The sequence below is a fragment of the Alligator mississippiensis genome, chromosome 3 (genome assembly GCF_030867095.1).
Source record: "Alligator mississippiensis isolate rAllMis1 chromosome 3, rAllMis1, whole genome shotgun sequence".
Classification (NCBI taxonomy): domain Eukaryota; kingdom Metazoa; phylum Chordata; order Crocodylia; family Alligatoridae; genus Alligator; species Alligator mississippiensis.
Genome location: NC_081826.1, coordinates 173,891,593 through 173,906,319, shown reverse-complemented (window position 1 = coordinate 173,906,319; position 14,727 = coordinate 173,891,593). Strand labels below are relative to the sequence as shown.

The following is a 14,727-nucleotide window of genomic DNA, read 5'->3' as shown; positions in this document are numbered from 1 at the left end:
ACTTTTTTTTTTTTTGCTGAACAAGTTAAGAGATACAGTGAGAGGGAGAAGATATGGCAGAAAAAGAAAGCCTGCTATGACACATTTTGATTAATTACAAAGAAATTTCTATGTACATTTTTATGCTCTAAATATCCATCTATCTCCTTAAGGGGGCAGAGACTAAACATTAAATCTAGAAGTCTCAAATTGAGAGAACCTAAAAATCAGACTCATTCTCATTTTAATAAAAAACTTAATTAGACTAGAATGAGTAGTTTGAGTCAGATTCCCCTTCATTACTTTTACAGGTAATGGTTAGAATTGCATGCTCACAAATCAGCTTTTGCCATTCCCTGCACCCTCACTTGAGGCATTCCCATAGGATATGAAGATCCACTGGGGATGCAGCATCATGAATACATAATATGTAATTTACAAATGTAGAAGACAGAATAAAGAGCAAAATAACAATTTGCAAATTAGCAACAATTTTTGCTAATTTTCTATTATGCCTGTAAAAATGTTACAGAATATCTTCTTGAACAGTAACACATGCATGCAAAAGTTTGACAATGCTGCAGAAAATAACCTATCCACACTGAAGTTTTGCCTATATAATGGGATCTGTCAGCTGTTCTAGTACATCACCTACAGTAAACTTGCTTGGATCCTATACAAATGAAACCTATTTCGTTAGACTTTCTAGCAATATCTCTGCTTGAAAAAATCTACACACCTTTCTGGGTATGTGGTAGTACCACTTAAATCCACATCATTACATCCCAGGGGTGATCATCTTCAGGATGTACAAGTCAATACGATTGTTAACCAACTCTAGGTAGGCTATATTGAAACAGAAGTCCCATCTATTAAAACTGCATTACCTTAGAGCTAATCTGACAACTTGGTTAATTTGAAAAGCCAGCAATAGTCCATGCAAATGTGATTTGATGACTTTAGGTCTCTCCCAAAAATACCAACTGCATCAGAGTTAGTACTTGCATAGAAAGGCCACTGGCTACATACTGCCATTATATACCTCTCCCCTATTAACTAAAAGAAATGGAAACATTTGTCAGTCTGATAAGAGGTGGCAAATAAGAAAAACCGATTGACAAAGTCCCTGTAAATATGGTATGTGGGCATAGGGAAAAAGGACTACTAAGAAATTCCTGAGATTACCAACAATATTACAAATGTTTTGACAATTTGAAGACTGGAGATTCTTCCAATGCATCAGAAGTAACAGATCATTCTGCAAAACATTGACTGTGTCTAGTGTTAGCCTTGGGAATTACCTCTTAGAGTGACTACACTTTGCATGATTGCTATAGAAAACTGCAACTACCTACTGTAAAGCAAAATAATTTGTCAGGCCAGTTGCACTCCAAGACATTATATTGAGCAAATTTTTCACTTTATTTGACAGATTTAAAAAGATAGTTAAAGAAACCCTTCCAGGGTAAAGCAAGAAGCATTTCATCAGGCCCCTTACCTCTAACATACTTCAGTATGCTTTAACATATGAACAATCTGCCCTCCATCAATGCTAACCTCGTGAAGGAACACCTTGAGAGGCTAGACACTTTCAAGTCAGTCAGCCCTGACAATCTACACCCCAGGGTACTCTAGGACTTGGCTAGCATCATAGCCCAGGCCCTGGCACGCATCTTCAAGAGCTCCTGGCGCTCTGGTAAAGTGCCTGAAGATTGGAAGAAGGCCAATGTCGTGCCTTCAAGAAAGGGAGGAAAGTGGAGCCAGCAAACTACAGGCCCATCAGCCTGACCTCGATCCTGGGGAAGGTCTTAGAAAATATTATTAAAGAGGCCATTCTCAACAGACTGGCCGACGGCAACATCCTGAGGGATAGCCAGCATGGGTTTGTTGCGAGTAGGTCTTGCTTGACCAATCTTATTTCCTTTTACAACCAGGTGACCTATCACCTGGACAAGGCAGAGGAGATTGACATCATATATCTTGACTTCAAAAAAGCCTTCGATCTGGTATCCCATGATAACCTCTTGGCAAAACTGGCCAACTGCGGCCTTGGGTTCACCACGATCCACTGGCTGGGGAATTGGCTCCGTGGTTGGACCCAGAGGGTGGTGGTTGACAGAAGTCAATCATCGTGGTGCCCTGTGAACAGTGGGGTCCCCCGAGGCTCTGTCCTTGGACCTATATTGTTCAACATCTTCATTAATGATGTGGACATTGGAGTCAAAAGCGGACTGGCCAAGTTCGCCGATGATACTAAACTCTGGGGTAAAGCATCCACACCTAAGGACAGGAAGGTGATCCAGGCTGACCTGGACAGGCTCAGCAAATGGGCGGACAAGAACCTGATGGTGTTTAACACTGAAAAATGCAAGGTTCTCCACCTCGGGAAGAAAAACCTGCAGCATCCTTATAAGCTTGGCAGTGCTACACTGGTTAGCACTATGGATAAAAGGGACTTGGAGGTCATGATTGACCACAAGATGAATATGAGCCTTCAATGTGATGCTGCAGCCAGTAAAGCAAGCAAAACGCTGGCTTGCATCCATAGATGCTTCTCAAACAAATCCCGGGACATCATACTCATACTCGGCCTTGGTGAGGCCGCAGCTGGAGTACTACGTCTAGTTTTGGGCTCCTCAATTCAAAAAGGATGTGGAGAAGCTTGAGAGAGAGTCCAGAGGAGAGCCACGTGCATGATCAGAGGTCAGGAAAACAGACCTTATGACGACAGGCTGAGAGCTATGGGACTCTTTAGCCTAGAAAAGCGCAGGCTCAGGGGCAACCTGATGGCCACCTATAAGTTTATCTGTGGTGTTCACCAGAATCTGAGGGAACAATTGTTCACCAGAGTGCCCCAAGGGATGACAATGTCAAACAGTTATGAACTCCAGCAAGACCATTTCAAGCTGGAAATAAGGAAGAATTTCTCCACTGTCCAAGGCCCCAAGGTCTGGAATAGCCTGCCACTGGAAGTTGTTCATGCACCTACATTGAATGCCTGCAAGAGAAATTTGGATGCTTATCTTGCTGGGATCCTATGACCCCAGCTGACTTCCTGCCCCTTGGGCAGGGGGCTGGACTCGATCTTCTGAGGTCCCTTCCAGCCCCAATGTCTATGAAATCTATGAACAATTATCTTCCTAACAGGAGAATTTAATAGTTTGTCTTTTTTTAAAAAATAAGTTCTTTAGCACCAGGATCAGGAGCAAAAACAACTTTTGACTATTTAGAAAACTCATATCGGAGAATATAAAAATTGGTATGAAGCAATGAAGCAACAGAGTAAAGGCTATATTTACAATTAGTTACTAGTGGGTTTGAATAACATTTTCTAGGAAACTGAAAGAATAAGATTACATTGGAAAATACTTGAGCAGCCATCTCAGAGTACTACAGTGGATGAAATGAAACTTCCTGATCCAAGGAGGTTTAATAAAATACAAAGCCTAGACCTACCCTCAAAAGGAAGTTTATGACAATTCAAAACAGAACCTGTGCTGTGGCTGCTATACATAATCCCCGCCAACATGGGAAAAAAAAACTGGGGCATGAAAGTTTGATGAAACAAGTACAAGAACATGCTGCCATTAAGTAATTAGGGCCCCCAAAGCACATCTACCAAATGCAGGCCAAGACACAGAAGAGTGAATACCAATATGCAGGAGGAAGAGAAAGCCCTACAAGAGTCCTAAGCATAATCACCAGATCAGACCCAGCTATAAAGATGTCCCTGTTAATACGAAGGACTGTATCCCTCACTTGGAGGCAGCATGACTAGAGATAAGCCAAGAACCAGGGATCTTAAAATGCTAACTGGTGCCCAGACCAATTGTATTTTGGTGGTACAACTGGCTACAAAAAATATATTTCAGGCAGGTTCTGAACCCAGGAATACATAACAATCCAAGGTCCGCTGAATAATAAGAGCTGTGATGCTGTTTTCATGTCTAAAAACCTTGGTGCACAGTAGTAATCTTTGAAGCATGAGGATTCATCTCGCAGATGAACTAAGCTGACATTTCAGGCTGTAAACTAGTGAATTCTGCATACATGCTGGTTTGGACAGGTTCTGGCAAAAATAAAGGCAAGATTGCACTTGGCTTTTACCCAGAAGATAGCTGCATAGACATGGAATGTACAACTACAGTGATTTAAGGACTTAAATAAGCACTAAGAGAGAAAAATAAAGGAAAACTTTGAAGCACTGACTTCCTTTGCCTGTGATTCTAATTATTGATATAATTCAGATTTGCTTCCCCTCCTCCCACTTTTTTTTTTTTTTTGTGGAAAAACCCTCTCTTCCAATTTCTTTAAAGAAAATTGCCAGACCTTAGGTAACTAAACCTTTGGAATCCTCTTGGGAAAGCTTGGAGGAAGCAATAACAGGGTTTAAACAAAAAACATTTCCATATTTACAAAAAACACTTATACCTAAAGACAAAGCAATTGCCAATAAAACTGTAGCATAGCATTTTGGATGATACAATTTCTTCCAAAGTACAGCAAAATGACTCTGACATCTCAGATTCAAATAGTCATCACACAAGGTAAATGTTGACTTTAATGGCAGCTATTACCCTTTTTGTTCTCAGAAAAGCACATGATACAGTTCTACAGAGGATATGCCAGAGTGAACATTACTTGCCAGGCTGACACCTGAACCAAATGAAGAACATCGGTACATGAAAACAAAGAAAGCTCTAATGAAGTGTCACATTAGCATTTAATACCAAAGCACACCACACTTGCCATTCTAAACCAGTTCCATTTCATCCCTTTCCCTTTAGATTTTAATGGGTTTATTTCTCCATTTTTTAAATTTATTCTTCAATTTTATCTGCTTTCATATATTCAAAAGTAAGCAATGAGGTGATACCAGACAATAAGTAAATATTCTGAACAGAGGTAAGAGTAAATTTATGATGCTCTGTAGACAATTGGCTGAAACAAAGTTAGTGAATATAGGCTACAGCTCAATTAAACATGTTTTAGCAAGGTCCTGAGCATCTAGTAAAATGCGAAAAATGGCAAAGCTTATCAAGGCTTTCTATCAAGATCTCTGTGAGATTGAACCGCTACCCACAGGGTCTTCATATTAATGCAGCTGATCTAAAGTACCATTTTGTGATATGCTCTTTTGTGAATGGGAACAGAAGAAAAAAAAAAAGTCTGACAGGACAACCCAAGAAACACTAGCCTGAACAATGACATTGAACCATTTGTGCTTTTGATGTTATTGCTACAAACCCAGCATGCTTTCTGGTGAACACAAACTTGTTAAAATTGTATATTAGTGGAACCCTTCTCTTAGTGCAGATTAAAAGTGTAGCATCTTTCCTCCTCCTAACACACTAACAAAATGAGCACATCAGTCTTAGTGAGTATAACACGATGTTCATTAGTTAAGGTGTTGCCCAAAGAACAGTTTGTGCAACTGTCAAAAGTAAATCTTGGGGTGGGAAGTTCTGCTGAATACAAACTTGTTCAGATTATTTGTTAGTGGAACCCTCCTCCCAGTACAGCTTAAAAATCCTTAGAATGCCTGTGGACAGTTACATGCCCTGTATTTCTGGTGTAAGCGTGCTTCCTGCACAGATCAGAATCTTTAGTAGCACTAGAAACACTCTTTTCAATTTGTATTTTCTTACTAGCAGTCATAACTGATGAAAAGCCCCCTGGATTTGTTTAAATGAATCCAAGAGAGCTACTGTAAAAACCTAGATCCATTTAGAAAACTGCACAGCCCTCCATGGAAGGACAATGAGCAGAAATACCTGCTATGTGAACTGCTGGAGAGCCTATAGGAGTATATGATTAGCAAGCAATGAACGTTACAGGTAACAGTCCCAAATTGTATTACACGTGCCCAAACAGAGAGCATCTCTGTCGCTACATATATTCATCATTCTAGTAGAATCCTTCTACAAGGCAGACTGTTGTAAATCCTGACCAAATAATTTTTCTGTGGTCACTGGACAGACAGCATGCAAGCTGTGAGGTGCCGTGATCTCATCTTCATTTTGCACAATTACATTGAAGTTGATTAACAGTGAAATCGGCAGTCATGTTGATTGATCCATCAAGTCTCAGTAAAAAAATAAATAAATAAATAAATAAAGTTACACAAAGGATCTTCCAGGGTTACCATTATGCTCCTGCTCCTGTTGCTACTCCTGTGAAGATGGACAACAGCAGACTTTTCTTCCTTTAAAATCAACATTAACAAACAGCTACAATACTATCTGGGCAGAAGAGTTTACTTGAGGTGACTGGTCTGAAAATCATCCAGTTGTCAAGAAACAGGTGGACTCTTACAGCATTCCATCTAAGAAGAAAGAATTGCTTTCCCCTAGGGAATCTCATATATACATCTCCCTAAATTGTAAAGTAGCCCTGATACCCTGGAATTCCTGTAGTACTTCATCTAATGTGCTTACTGAAGAGGTCAGAGCTCTCAAAAAGATAGGTCCTGGTCTTTTGGATCTCCTTTACCATACCAAAAACTACAATCAAGTTCTGTACATAGTCATTGCAAATGCCTTGGAGTGAGCTGCCCCACCTAAGGCATCAAGGGCAGCCTACAGGTTCATGGGAAAAGTTAGTCCTCTACCATCAGTGTCCTGAGTACATCTGTCTGCTCCTGTGGGAATACTGCAATACTATCTAAGTTTAGGAAACTTCTTTTTTAAGCAAGGTCTGTTTAGTAGTTCAACTTGCACTTGTACATTTTGTCGAGTACCATCTTTCGTCCAAAGATATTAGTAGTCTTCCATCAAGCTTTTGCAGGCCTTTCTTCTGCCATACTGAGCTACAACACTGCTACTGTTTACCACTCAGGATCAGCTGCCACCAGCAAGGGTCCAGACAACAAATAATACACTCAGTTAACCTACAAGTTGAGTGTCACTGAAAATAAGAGTTGCATCCTACATTCTTACTAGGGGTCTTTCAGCAAAGCTTCATCTATTAGCAATGACTCTACTGACAACTGACCAAGTGTTCTGGGTGGTTTGGTGCTGACACATTAGTTCCAAGGGGAGGTCAAGAAGTTTCTTAAAAGGACATCAAGGTTATCCAGATGCAGTAGTTACTTAAACCGGATAATTCTTCATAATTGGAGATCTGCACACAGTGTAGCAAAGAACGTCAAACTTTTTTTGGTTATATTAGCATGATGGATAAAAAAAATTATCAAATTAAAGAGCAGATAGACCTATCCATACTGAGGAAGCAGCAAACCCAAATCAGGACTCCAAACATTGGACTTTAACTAACGACAGGCAGGAAGGCAGACCTGTTGTAATAAGAGGTCTCCAGATCCCAATATTACTTTTTCCCCCACAACCACCTCACAGGGGTGGACCAAGAAATGGAAGATAGACCTTGCCTACTTGAGTAAAAGTCAGAGCAAACCCTGAAATATACAGCATTCACCAAACCCTTTCCTATTTTATATTAAAAGAAGTTCTATAGCATACAGGAGGAAAAGCCTGAGAAAAGATGCTCTGTTTTGGGTTCTGATCACACTTGGGTTACGGGGAGGGGGAACAGCCACCCCCTGCAGGTCAAAACTAGGACAATCCAGAGAATAACATTGCAAGGATTAAGGCCTTTGCAGTGTTATTTAAAACCTAAAATATCCAACACATTCAAGAGCCCTCTCTGGGAATGCACTATAGACATAACCTTAGATTAGCTGTCCAGAACCACACTGTAAAACAGTTGGAAGACTACTCTTCATAAAGCCCCACACAAACAACTCCCTGTCAACTTCCCAGCTGCGAGTTCTGCTGAAATCGTGCATGTATTAACACAAGAAACTCAATTTATGGCCATAAACCCTTCAGTACAGTTTTAAGTGTTTACTTGATCTAAGGAAAAAAAACAACACACAAATAAACAGGAATGCGACTGCACACAGATCAAGCAAGTTATCCTTTAGTTTTGTTTTGGGATGTACAACCATCCAGATGGAAATACATTTAAAAAAAAAAAAAAGAGCACTGTCCTCATCTCGAAAATTCTCATGAACTGGGCAACTGAACCATTCAACTTGTTGTTCTTTGTATGTATTTTGTGTATGTTACACTCAAGTTTCCAATTCATATTTTCTCTTCTCTCTCTGCCAAGAGAGATTTAGGAGTGCACCATCAAGGAAGCTACCACAGAAATAGCAAAACATGGCGGTTTTTTACCCAGATGCTGGTGGGGGGGGGGGGGGAGGATCAGAAATGTAAACAGATACCAACCCATCCAATTTATCCCTTTCCCCCTGCCTCGCATCACCCCAACCTCAGAAAAAGGTAGATTCAATTCCCTTACCATCTTCCCCAAGAACTGTGGAATGACATCAGCCAGAGCTCAGTGAGAAGTCATATTCCAACTTAGTTAAATCAACCAAGAAACCCCATAAGTCAGGTGTTGCATACTTAACTATTCTTTTTCAACCTGAATAGGCTCTGAAAGCCTGTGATGTCTAGCTTAGAAAGCATTCAGACCTAGTTACCATTTAAATTGCTCATCTACCAACTTGCATGAAACACAAATAAAAACATTTTGTATCGGCTTAAGTGAGACTATAGTATCTTTAAACCAACAACATGCAGTCTTAAATCCTGGTTCTGCCTTCATCTTCATCATTTAAATGTTATAAAAAGTGTTGTCTTAATACAGCACACTGCACGTATGTGCACGTGCAAAATCTTATTGACAACATACCTGTTATTTTGTCTCTTACAAGCTTACAGGACTCTATTTCACCAATGCTTCCAAACAGACTCTTCAGTTCTTCTTGTGTCATGTTCTGAGGAAGGTAGTTGACTATTAAATTGGTCTTGCTGTCCTCCGTGTTTCCAGAATCAACTGGCGATGAGCAGTTGTTTATGGTGGTTGGACCATTGGCTGTATTATTGCAAGTTGGTCCATTAGACAGTTGTGTTTCCATGGCAGCAATTACCTGCTAAAAAACAGAAAAAATAAGAGGTGTCAGAACTCATATTTCACGATCTATTAGAGAGATTCCAGCCAAGAATTTAAAGACTTGTCACTATGCACAAGTAATTATGGCCAGGCTTGCAATAATGCCTCTACAAAAAAGAACTTCATTTATAAAACATTTAGGAATTTAGAGGAAAATAAGGTAGTCACTGAAAGGTTTTCTAAAAGCAACCTGAGTAAAATATTATCTTTAAAAAATTAGCTGAAAAAAAGTAAATAAATATTCTTTTTCTTCATGGAGAAATATCACAGCCTTCCAAAAGAAAGAATTACATCAAAGCAGGATTTAGCCAGATGCAAAATGTTATTTAGTCAGTATGGTTAACCCTTTGCAACTGAGCAAAGGGAAATGAAATGTGCTTGTAAGGGTAGCATGTACTGTTTTAGTTACTTTTCCATTGAAAAAGGTTAACTATATCCTAGAACTACTGCTGATGAACACTGGAAGAAAGCAAGATTACTGATTTCAACATTTTAAAAGATGTTTAGAAAAAACAATGGAAATATTGGGATGGAAAGTAGAACTTCTTCCTTGATGATCTAGGGTTATTTTTCTTTTGCCTGCATTGGTCAGAAACAGCTTTATAAGTAGCATTTGGCATTTAAGTTGATAACTATTGCTCCTCCTCCCCCTTCCCCGGGATCAAACTGCATTATATTCAATACTTTGGTTCAGTTTAACTGTGTTTAGAAGACGAAGTAAGAAAGATTACAGTAGAGACTTGCTCTTAATTCCAAACTACTGAAGATACAGTGAAAGTCATTAAAAAGTCAATAGTTGCCCAGAAGTTACCAAAGTTTTACTCCAGCTGTAAGAAACTCACCATAGCATTTCAAACCCTCACTGAATGGTAACTGTTGGTAAGTAACAGCTTTTTAATGGCTGCCTCTATATCCAAGACCTAACTATTACATTCAGTTAGAAAATTACCTATGTAGTTATCAATTTTAACTGGAAGTTTGGACAGCATGTTATCCAATAAAATAAAAGATCCAATATAACAGACAAGATTACCCTTAAAATTACAAGTTTCAAAAAAATAAACCTAGTTCACAAAAACACCTATTCTTTTGCTTATTTCAAAGTTTCTTTACATAAAAAGCTATTTCCAATTAATCTATAGCCAAGTAGCCAGATATTCTTAGACTCAACTGCTTGCTGGTTCAAAGATTGTAAACTTTAAAATCAAGTGAGCTTTAGCATCTCTCCATGAAAATACCAGCTTCAGAAGATGCATGAAAACTTCTCAAAAACAAGTTACAGCATTCCTGAAGATGTATGAAATATAAAAGGAACAGTTCTAATGGACCAGGAGGTTATATCTGATGCAAAAGCAAAAGAGAAAAGATGTACTGCCATTCAATAATTTTTTTTTTTAATCTAATATTTCTGAACAGCAGTGCTACTAAAGCAGTAACATTCTTTCCTCCTAACAAATGCCTATGGGTTAACCTGCTCCTGGCACCATAATAAAACAAATCTGCTGAAGAGACAAGAAAGTAGCAAAGGCCAATTAAGACAAATTACTGTTCAAATGCTAGTATATATGGCAATGCTGGTAGCCACAAATGCTGCATTGTGACTTAAACTCACTGGGACTGCATTTTTCAATCTAAAGCATTCATTGATCAAAATTAGCAGGTTTTAGCAAGGACAACAAACAATCCTCACTTAATTGCACATTTATTTTCATGTTCAGGTGGCAAGAATAAGATCCTAAGCCAACATTCAAGTGAACAGCTGCAGTAGCCTGCACACACTGAAATTACAGCATCTCTCAACTATAAGACCATCTGCTCTGAATAAAGTGATACTAATATGCTATATTTTTCAAATAATGCATATTCCATTGATAGGTTCAACACAACTGTTCACAAAACACGAACAAAATATTTCAGCAGTTACTGAGCAATTAAAGTTTTCATCCAGAAAGGCAAAAGTTTTAAATAGGTAATTTACAGTTTTAAAAACACTTTGAGTAGAAATTGTAAACAACATTAAAAAATTAGTAACAAAAAAAACCAACCAAACAAACAAACAAAAAACAGTACACAGGTTACAAAAGTTACTGTAAAATTTAGTATTCAGACCATACCAAAGCAGTTTTATTACAATTCTACTCTTCTATTATCCACTGGATATTTTGAATTAGCAATAAAATCTAATTGATGTTCCAAAAAGATCACCAGTGCAGTTTAATTTCTACAGGATATCACCATATTAAAAAAAGAGTCATAAACAGAGTGCAAGCTCTAGACCCTGACAAAACAGGAATGCAGCCTATGTCCTATATTGAAAATATGAACGAGTATACAGTAGAATTCCAAATGAGAGATTAAAGAGTTTGGTATGGCCTCAGCACTATTTTAACATGTTAAAAAGTAGCCTACAGAATTTAAGAAAAATCCCACAGACCCCAGTCCAAGGCTCTGCTGCCCACGAACCACTTCTAAGCAGAGAAGCCACATCACACAGTCTGACTGCCATGTTAGTTTGGAGTTGCCGTCTGCAATATGGACACAAAAAGTACCGTATGTTAGATTAGCAAGATAATGCAACAAATCAGTTTGTACAAATTTACAGTAATTGTATTTATATTCCCAGCACGTCCATGCAGTGTGGCTTAATTGAATTTGAGGCAATTCCAATCTAATCTTTCCAAATTTGGTGAAAATGATATTTTTCTTGCATGAATTAAAATAGTCATTTTTAAAAGAGCCTGATTTAAAGGTAGTACAAACTAGTTACCTCTGCATCTAGCCTGAAAACTACCTTAAAAAAGTAACACGTATCTAAAGAAAACCACACCACAGCATGATTTTTAAAACCTGGAAGAAGGAAGCGAGCAGGAAGGAAATGTAAGTGAATAGATTTTTAGTTAGAAAGTGAGAGCGTCATGCACTATTTTAAAGAAAAATACATGCCCTCCCCAACCAAAAATAAATAAATAAATCACAAACAACACACTACTCTTAAAATCCAGTTTATACTTAACCCTGGAAGTTCAAGGTTAAACAAAAAAATGAATTAAAAGACTGAGCAGAAGTTTTATTGCTGCATTCAGAACATTATTTTACAATGGCCCTATTGAAAAAAGTGTTACTGTTTATAAAGTGACAACAGCATCAAGCAGCTTTTTCCAACTGGAACAACTGGACTAATAACAGGAAAGAGATAATGTTTGATAAAGGTATCACTGTCCCCAAGCAAGCCAACTGAGCTTTTCTTAAATGTGCAAATTGCAAACCCAGCAGGATTTGAAATTATCAGTGCTAAGAGGCCATCAATATAGCTAATGGGCTATTAACAACTAGCCCGGATATTAAATACAGACAAAATCCTGGCACAAAACAAAACAGGAAAGAGCTGTGCTATTCCAGCCCCGCTTTTTTGCCTTAATATTTGTGAAAAGAATGCAAACTGAGGATTTATGCCAACCACATCCCCCCTAAATTCATTCACTTTTTGGAAGGTTGTTTTATCCACAGTTTAATACAAGTCTATTCTTCTCGCTTCTGAAGTAAATTATGATTTTGGTAACTTCTAAAATTTTCACTTAAGTTTTAATATATGTTCAGTAGGACAAACTTAATTGACCTAGCTGGACGCAAAGAAACACTTCATGTTCCAGTTTGAGGAATACCTAATATCTTCACATTAAAAATCTAACAGCGCTTTGAAGCTCAAATAGTACCACTAAAAACTCCCCAATGTTTTCTCTCAACACAAAAAATAATCACTGCACACATCTACCATGGTCAAAGCCTTACTACAAAATGATTCTTATACTCACAAAATAAGTTAGAACAGTTAGCAACACAGGAAAAAAAAATTTGAATTCTCACTCCTATTAATTCTATGTGCTCTAATTGGTTTTACTCAGGTTCACCTGGACCAAGTAACTTGTGTGACAGTATAATCATTAAGCCCTCTTTGATGCCTCAATACAGTATAAATTTATTGGATGTGTCAATTCAGGAACAAGCTTCCAGTGCTTAACTGGAGTAGTACACTACCTGGGATCTTACAAGTTTTATAGATTCATAGATTCTAGAGTCAGAAGAGACCCCAAAGGATCATTGTGTCCGATTCCTGTCCCAGGCAGGAAAAGATCCAAGGTCAGACAACCCCAGCCAGGTGCCTATCTAGCCTCCTCTTGAAGACCTCCAAGTTAGGCAATGTTACCACCTTTCTTGGCAGCCCATTCCAGATTCTGGCCCCCCTTACTGTGAAAAACTTCTTCCTAATGTCTAACCTGAATCTACTCTCCACTAGTTTGTACCTATTGTTCCTAGTTACTCCTAGAGGTGCCCTGGTAAATAGCACATCTCCAACTCTGTTGTCCTCCCTTGATAAACGTATAGACTGCTACAAGGTCTCCTCTCAGACATCTCTTGTGAAGGCTGAAGAGATCCAGATCCCTCAACCTCCCCTCACAGGGACTTGCACAGAGGCCACTAATCATACGAGTGGCCCTCCTCTGGACCCTCTCCAGAGTCTCTGTATCCCTCTTGAAGTGCAGCACCCAGGACTGCACACAGTACTTCAACTGTGGCCTGACCAAAGCTGCATAGAGGGGGAGCATCACCTCCCTCGCTCTGTTGGTCATGCATCTGCTAATGCACCATAAGGTGCAAATGGCTTTGCTGATGGCTTCATTACGCTGACAGCTTATGTACATCTTGGAGTCAACTATGACTCCAAGATCTCTCAGCTGCTCAGCTGCTGAGGAGGTCATCCCCCAACCTATAGGTGTGCAGGGGATTCCTCCTCCCTAGGTGAAGTACCTTGCATTTGTCTTTGTTGAATTGCATCCTGTTTGGTTCTGCCCATTGCTCCAACGTGTAGAGATCTGCCTGTATCTGCTCCCTGCCCACTTTGCCCCATAACTTGGTGTCATCTGCAAACTTGGACAGGGTGCTCTCCACACTCTTGTCCAAATCGCTGATATTAAATAACACCAGTCCAGGGACCAAACCCTGTGGGACACCACTGCCCACCTTTTATTTTAAAGAAATACAGGTACAGGTATGTAGTTATGCATCCAAAGTGTTCAAACTTTAGCCACCCCAAATCATCTGCTTGATATGGGTATTTCTATCGAAGTCCTTCTTGTACCATCATCACTGGTAAACCCTTGAAGCTAAACATGGAAACTGAACTTTTGCTTGGCTAGGTCTTTAAAAAAAGAAGTTTTCAAAATTCCACTACCAGCTTCTTAACATACTCATAAGGCTCAAGATCATTAAGTTTACTTAAAATATAAGGCAACTCCAGCCTCTGCAATGTCACTAACATTCATATATACTAGAATTCTATTCAATTCTACTTAAAGAAATGGTTTTGTTACATATTTCTTATTTTAAAAAGATAAGATTCCTCTCAGGCTTTTCCTTATTAATGGAAACCTGAACCCAATTCGAGAAGGATACAATCAGTTTGAAGCCTCACTGATTTTTTTTTTTTAAATGCATGAACAATGTCAGTTACCCCACTACTATAGTCCCTCTTTTTTGCCACTGATGATGCTATTTTAAAATCTTTTTTTATTGTAATATTCTCTACCCTAATGCGGCACAGGTGACCCCGCCAACAAGAGAAACAAGTGGGCCAGTGTTCCTATTTGCTTTTATAACCAAGTGGAGTAGGTAAAAAAAACCTTAAAGTTCTTTGCTTTTTCAAAATTCAGGTTTTGTTTTTTTTCTTTTAAAGAAATCTGTTTTTACATCTGAAGTTATGACAAGCTAAAT

General features: G+C 38.8%; 1 protein-coding gene across 17 annotated transcripts in view; it reads right to left on the bottom strand.

Annotated features, from left to right (window-relative positions):
• Positions 1 to 14,727, bottom strand: part of ELAVL2 (ELAV like RNA binding protein 2) — a 165,424-nt gene that overhangs the window by 49,244 nt on the left and 101,453 nt on the right. For 11 of the 17 annotated variants that reach the window (XM_059724655.1, XM_019490811.2, XM_019490812.2 and 8 more), the window contains 2 exons: positions 11,393 to 11,483; positions 8,698 to 8,938 (listed from right to left, as the gene is read on the bottom strand). In XM_059724655.1, coding sequence (XP_059580638.1) covers positions 8,698 to 8,938; positions 11,393 to 11,483 — 332 coding nt within the window. The remainder of the gene's footprint in view (positions 1 to 8,697; positions 8,939 to 11,392; positions 11,484 to 14,727) is intronic. The other 6 variants (XM_019490825.2, XM_019490822.2, XM_059724653.1 and 3 more) reach the window with 2 other exon arrangements.